The 7,725-nt window shown below is 30.6% G+C and overlaps 1 protein-coding gene across 5 annotated transcripts in view; it reads left to right on the top strand.

Annotated features, from left to right (window-relative positions):
• The window catches only part of LOC106465571 (protein unc-80 homolog), a 138,172-nt gene that overhangs the window by 86,784 nt on the left and 43,663 nt on the right, over nucleotides 1-7,725 (top strand). For all 5 annotated transcript variants that reach the window (XM_022393494.1, XM_022393492.1, XM_022393493.1 and 2 more), the window contains exons 29-31: nucleotides 530-659; nucleotides 4,441-4,506; nucleotides 4,821-5,039. In XM_022393494.1, the coding sequence (XP_022249202.1) occupies nucleotides 530-659; nucleotides 4,441-4,506; nucleotides 4,821-5,039 (415 nt within the window). The remainder of the gene's footprint in view (nucleotides 1-529; nucleotides 660-4,440; nucleotides 4,507-4,820; nucleotides 5,040-7,725) is intronic.

The raw sequence follows: 7,725 nt of genomic DNA, 5'->3' as shown, positions 1-7,725 counted from the left end.
AATTCAAAATCTGTATGCTTTGACTTCATCCATATGACTAACATAGTTATACATAAAACTACATTATTCTGAGACTTTGTGCACCTGATTAACAAAATTACATATGTATAGAACTATCTTATTTACTTTGTTTACAAAAATTTAAAATATTTTTGTTAATTCAATCATTTCTGTTACATAATTATTTACAAAACTATTTTATTCACTTGGTTAAATTATTATACAAGACATATACTTTTTTAACATGTGCTTTAAATATTTTTCCTCTGATATCATTCACTCATTCAGCTTACATATAAAACTATTTTATTAAATACTATTGTTTGCTTACACTGCATACACCTATAACTGTTTCACTGAATAATTTCAATTGTATAAAATTATTTTAACATATCACTTGCTTATCATACATGTCATATAATTCTAATATTGAGAATACAAATAAAACTAATTTGTTTTATGCTTTTTTTTTTATATATCTGACATAAACTTAGCTGTTTGACTCCATTATTTCATTTCATGATTATAGTTATCTGCTGATTATGCCTACCATCTTACGTATATACTCCAATCATCAGACTAACAGTTTGCTGTGTCGATCTATTGAATTTGTTTCCAAACAGTTCTACATCATGCATCGTAAGCCCTTTATTTTGCAGGTAGGTATTATAATATTCAATTTGTTGGATCAAAACTTTAAAGGAACAAAGACATGTTATTATCAGTAAGTGTTACTAATGTGTTTTATAAGATTAACATCTGTTTTAGGAGACATATGGTTGGTCTGTTTAATGATAAAATCATAAGGGGTATACCCATTGGAATGGTGTGGGGAGCAGGCCCCCAATGGAGATCTCTGCCTCTAGCATTCCTACACATCAGATATATAGACTTTTAAGACTTTTATTTTCTGTACATTGTGATCCCATTAACATGAAAGAGTTAATTTTTCTGCCCCCAAAGTAACTCTTTGCTCCTCTCTCTCATTTTAAATTATCCAAATACCACATCCACTTACACTTAATGGCATATAACATGTATAGAAGTCAAAATCTAAGACTAAATATGATGCATAACATCAATCCAACTTCCTTACTATTCAGTTGTCTTTGAAAAACGTTTATATGAAGTGGTTTTTCAGATATGTAAAATGATCCAGTTGTTTTACTGCTTGAAACTGTAAAATGTTTTAACACAATAATATGTGCCAGAAACTTGTCATACGTAACCTGTGACAATATTGTAACATTAAGTTTTGAATCATAGTAATCAACACACAAATATTCTGATATATAAGTAATAAAAATTTATACGAGTCTTCAAAATATTGCTGTTTCTGTGAAAATATATTTCTAAGTTATTTTACAAGTATCTGTAAGATGAGATTTTCAGTACCATCAAATATTAGATGTAGCAAGATTTTAGGTAAAAATGAGAGGTTCAAATTTAACAAATACCTAAGTAAATTTGACAACTAAGCTTTTATACTTGTTAAATATCTATTACTAAGTGAATTTAGCCCCCAATTGGCACAGTGGTATGTCTGTGGACTTACACCACTAGAAACTGGGTTTCAATACCCATGGTGGGCAAAGCACAGATAGCCTTTTGTGTAGCTTTGTGCTTAACTACAAACAAACTAATTGAATTTATTAATTTTTCCTATTTTGAAAAGTTTCATATCAGTACCACAAAGATATATCAAGAAGAATTATTACATGGATGTAGATAAAGATAAATAAGTTATGTAAAAACAAAATCTACATAGTTAAAATCTTTTTCAAGTTGGACATAAAATTATACACTAACATCTTCAACTGATAAAGATTATATCCAAAATTAATAACCCTCTATCCATGTTTGTTAACTTAGAGTTCCAATTTTGTTTTAACCTAGTGTTATATGGAGTAAAAATGTACAATTCTTCCTACATGCATTAATGACTTTGAGAAAGATTGGAAATATAAATATACTTAAACATAATATGGTTTTAACCTACATTATTTACTTTTTTTTCACTGGTGCCCTAATTCTGTGTAGTGATATTTATAAAGCCAGCTATATTTTTACACAAAATAATAAAATTAAGTAGATTGTAACACAATCCCTCAGGTATGCTATAGCATATCTATAACTTTTCTGTTGGCATACTAATAACTGTATTGAAGCTTCAATGGCAAAACATTGATTGAAATAAAAAGCTTTTTATTATTATCTGGACAACAAAGGTTGTTTTTCTAAATTTATTGCCAAAAGTCTATTGTACACAAAAAATTATTTGTGTTACTAAAGTTTTTGCGTTAAAGATATGTCTGTGAAATGCTGAAGTCAGTTTGATTCGGACTTTGACAAGTTGGAGTGCAAGGTAATGTTCATGTGAAGAATAAACAAATGTTTTTACATTATATAGTTTGGAAATTACATTTGCATAATCTATACAACCTCCTTAATGTATATCTAATGTTTTTTGGTATTCCTATATATTTTATCTGGTATTTTCTCTAACACAAACTGTTTCAAAATCAACAATCTAGGATAACATGAAATGTTGATGACTCTTACATCAGATGAATATTACTATGTTGAATGACAGTGTAATAGGTTCGGGCATGTGCACTTTTTTCCCTTTTCCATTCACATAAAGTTGATGTACAGTATAGACAATCTAAAAGAAATCTTTAACCTTTACGTTGACAGTTTTTGCCTTTCTTAATGTACGGTATAGTTATTCTAAAGATAGGCTATAACCCTTATATTAACAGTCTGTGTCATTCTTAATGTAATTGTATAGATATTCTAATGGAACGCTTTAAGCCATCAGTTGACAGTTTGTATCATTCTTAATGTAGGGTATAAACAATTCAAAGGAATGCTTTAACTCTTGAGTTGACAGTCTCTGCCATTCTTAACTTAATTGTATAGACATTCTAATGGGAGGCTATGGCCCTTCAATTGATTGTCTGTACCATTCTTAATATAATTGTGTACACATTCTAAAGGAAGGCTGTAGCCATTTATATGACACTGTGCTATTTTTATTTAGGGGTATACAATTTAGAATAGGAAGGCTGTTGACAGTCTGTAGGTATTATAAAGGAAAGCTAAAGCTTTTCATTGGAAAGACTACAGACAGTTTTTGTGTTTACTATATAGCTATTTTATAGAAAGACTATTGGCACTGTATAGTTTTATATCAATTTTGTAGGTATTTTACATCTTTTCTGTAACAGTCCTCTAGGTACGCTATAGTATATATATATATATATATATATATAATTCTTTAGTCTTTCTGTTCCATTTCATGATCATTCTCTTGTTCCATACATTCTATTTATTGACATTATGTAATAATCTAACTGTCTGTATGTTTTTGATATATTCTTATAACTCTTCTACAGGCATTTCTCTCTTGCATATATTTCTTAACCATATTAATAACCTACAATCTTAAACATATTCTGGTTATGGCAAGCTTTGTTATCATGCGTTTTACTGGTAGGTATTAAAACATAATAGTTCACTAGGAAGTTGTATGTTCCAGTTTTTTTCAGTGTGCAAAAAGGTTTCTTTTGGATTATTTGGAAAAAATAATAATGCAAAGTCCAGTTAACTTAACAATAAAAAAGGTTTATTTCTTCAACTTCCAAATCCAAGGTTTGCATAACCAACATTCATCAATAGTCCTAACTTCACAAACAAACAGAAATTCCTCCTATTTGGTAACATTGTTCTTTGTTACTTCTTGAAAACATGAACTCAATATTCACAGTGCTAACTGGCTGACATGCAACAATGGACAAACTGACAAAAAATGTATTCTTATTACTCACTAACTGACTGACAGTTAACCCTATAAGTAAAAAGTTGGTCAATTTGACCAACATTGGAACTATAAAATTATACGTACTATAACACTGAATTAATTATGCGTATCTTCACATAATTTGGCAGGCTTTTAGTAAACACTAGACCACCCGTGACCCATTGGGTCACCCACTATTCAGAGGTTATGAAGAATTCAAGCTAATTTCAATATTGCACCGAAATGAAGGTTTATTTTGAGATAATTTAATTAAATATTCAATCCATTCGTGTTACTCATAATTCAAGGAAAGATATTTGATTGTTGATCGAGAGTAAAAGGAAAGACCATTTCATTTTTCAAAAGTGAAGTCAGAGTTTTCAGATATTGTGATGAACAAACCTTATTCACAGTTGATTCAAAAGTCTGAAAATAAGATATAACAGATAATAGTAATGTTATTCATAGTTTATTAGAACGTAATTGCTATCAAAAAACCAAAAAAGCTATTTCAGAAAAACATTTCAAACTTATTTGCTTTCTTGACTTGGGAGTTCACATTTTTATATATTTTTTAATTATTATAAATTTCTCTCCCAGTTTTCGTCTTTGACAATCAATAATTTTTGTTTTTTCAGATGTTTGGCAGTGCTGCTTCCATTCTAGACCTAGATACAACTAGCATGTATGGAGATGCAAACAAGGTAAGAGTAGAAAGTGTACAATTTGCAGCTTATGCCTTGACATTTGCTATCAATAGATGATGTTAAATGATACATGCTTGCTTATCATTTATCACTAATTTAATTTAAATTACCTTAGTCTTAAGGTTATCTGCAAAAAATTTACATCAAATGATCTTAGTTCTGATGTTTAATGATATTTATTGATCTATGTTGTTCATTGTTCTTTCCAAATATCTGACCTTAAATGATCTTGTAGTAATCTAAATCCTAACTTTGTCTATCAGAAACTGATATTACATGTTTCTGATGTTGTTTATAATTAATTCTTCTAGGTCCAGTCCAAGGCCTTTTTTCAACTCCTTTTATCTTTTGGCCAATACATAGTTGACCCTTTAGATATCTTGGGGCTGGTAAAAGGGGAAAAACCATTACGAGCATTAGATTTTTGCTATCAGATGGATCCAGACACACTGACTATCCAAGACTGCATCTCCTTATGTGTAACAGTGGTAGCTTATGCTCCAGACTCACAGCGAGGTCACCAAATGCTGGTAATTATGTGATTGACCTTATGAAAATTCATTGTCTTATGTGTAACAACAGTGGCCATCTGTGTTTCTGGCACACATTCTAAAATAATTTGTTGCTAAACAACAATTTTTTCTGTTCTTGAATGGGATTCTTATAACCAATAGAAACAGCAGAATTCACCATTAGTCTCTCCAGGATAAAGGATACATAAGAAATAGATTGTTTTTAAAATGACAAGGATATTTTTGTTGGTGTATATTGTAGATATCAGTGTCTCTTGTACTTGGCTATAGCTTCATGCCTTATACATATTAGTTTGATAGACAGTTAAATTGCATTTAGGTTGTACTTTTACATTTTAGTTAATTATGTATTATTTGTGATTTAAAATTCATATTTGAAAAGTTTAATGATATTTATAAGTTTATTTATTCATCTCACATTTCACTGAATCTAAAAGTACAATGTGTGCAATTGCCCTTGGGCTAACGAGTCTCTTGCAAACAGTTGTAAAAATGCCTGAGGGCCATTATGAGATATTTCAGCATAAATAATAAAAGATGAAGAATGGAAAATAAAGTAAAAATATACTATAAGTGAAAAGATAAAGAGTGAAATTATGCATATGAGACAAAGAAGACTTCTAGTGAATTTCTATGAAGAGTTGAAAGGTATGTACATATTTCGATTTGTTAATTTTAAACATTTCATTGCATCATATGTTGATGATAATAGCTATATATATATAATAATGATATATTAGAGAAAATGGAAAATAAAATATTAACATTTACCTTAAAACTTTTGATATTCATTTATCCAGAGATTATCCAAATGAAATGTAAAAACTGTATGATAAAAAAATAGTATTTTCATATAAAGATCACCTTGCAGATACATTAAATAATGATTTTTTTGTTAGAAATAGTAGAAAAAATCAAAATTAAATATTTTATTTTTTTGAAACTATATACTTTTAGGAATGTTCTTGTCAAATTTTAAACAATTTCATTCACTAGTCTTTGAAATATGATGAATGTGATGTTATTTACTTACCAGGTAAGTAGATAATTGGCAAGGGATTAATGTATAACAGTGTTAACATATTCTTCAGACTCATAGGTTGATTATCAGATACTGGTACATATCACAGGTTGATTTTAATGGTCATCTGGGATGACTAAGACTTCCTTGGATGACCAGCTTAAACCCTCATGTTGTCTGACTGACAACTAGTGTCCTGGAACAGACCCTTACTCAAAACAGCACTGAAGTCTACTGTACGCTTAGCCATGCTCACACTAAACATGTAATGTTGACTCCGTAAATTCCATAACTATGAACTCGAAAATTTGAACCTCCACAAAAATACATTTTGGTCCATTTTTTGTTGTTGTTGTTTAAAAAAAGATTGTACTTTGTATAAGAGAAATATTGGTACAATCCACCAAAAGGGGCTGAAACCAATAGGAAAAGTTCACTTTTGTGATTGGCTAATAATGCTATTTTAGTCACTAAACTTTCAGCTGTGGACAAGCTGTGCCTCTGTGCTCATTATGCACATACATTTTGTATAGAGTTAAACTGTGCATGAATGGCTATTTGTGGTAACAGTACAGTCTATACAGCTTAGTTAGTTGCATTGTTTGTATGTATATATATATGGGCAGGTGGGAATTCACAAGGAAAGCAAATGCTGATAACAAATATTTAGTGACAATAATTTCTACTATAGGTAGTTATGACAATAAAACTAACATGGTTGTCTCAACTTCTTACTTATGAACCTTCGGTAGGAACTAAAATGATCAAATTTACAAAATCAAACTCAGAATTTTCATTGTTAATCATTGCAGTCGATACACTGACCCCCTTTCGATTACACACGTATAGACCTAAGGCTAACATTAGACAGACACGACCAATTGAATCTAGAAATACGGAAGACCTAGCTACCATGAAAAACAGGAAAGTCCACGATTAAACAGAACATAATAATGATAACTGCAAACAAACTTTTAGGAAAGTTTGATCAGTAAGAAACAGAATAACAATAAATAAGGCTAGTTTTGTCACTCTCTCCAGGTCAATACAAACTACGAGTATGAACGTACGTGAGTGAACAGGTGCAGTGCCCAGGCATTTTGTACATATTATGGTATAGTAGTATGCGTGAGAGTTCTGATGCAAGTCTAGTCTTACTATAGGCTGTACTCTATTGGCCAAGCTGTTTAGAATAAAAACATTGAACATGATTGGCCAAGATTTCTGTTCTGTTTAAAAGTTTTATGGTCTGTGACTGTTTATTTCCTTATGATACTATGTAACATTAGCGTGGTTTGGGCTTATTTTTTCCAATGTAACGAAACTTCCCGGGAAATAAGGCATCAAAAAATTAATTGAATAATATTGTACATTAATATTGTTGTAATTGGATCTACTTTGAGAGTCTATGTTTTGTGGGTTTTTTTGTAACCAACCAATACAGCCTTATGAACAACCTGGAAATATCCTTAAAATCGATCCATGCATATGTGTCTGAATGGATGCATGATTATATCTTATGATGTGTAACAGTGGTGGCCTATAGTTTTAGATTTGCAGGCTCAGGGCTGTATAATATACAGGGGCAGACTGGCCTATCGGGATACCGGGACTTGTCCCGGTGGGCCGATAGTCCAACTCAATTTTGGGCCGATCTACATA

This window comes from Limulus polyphemus, unplaced genomic scaffold (assembly GCF_000517525.1).
Source record: "Limulus polyphemus unplaced genomic scaffold, Limulus_polyphemus-2.1.2 Scaffold1985, whole genome shotgun sequence".
Lineage (NCBI taxonomy): Eukaryota > Metazoa > Arthropoda > Merostomata > Xiphosura > Limulidae > Limulus > Limulus polyphemus.
Note: the sequence above shows the minus strand (reverse complement) of the source record. Positions and strands in the feature narration are given on the sequence as shown.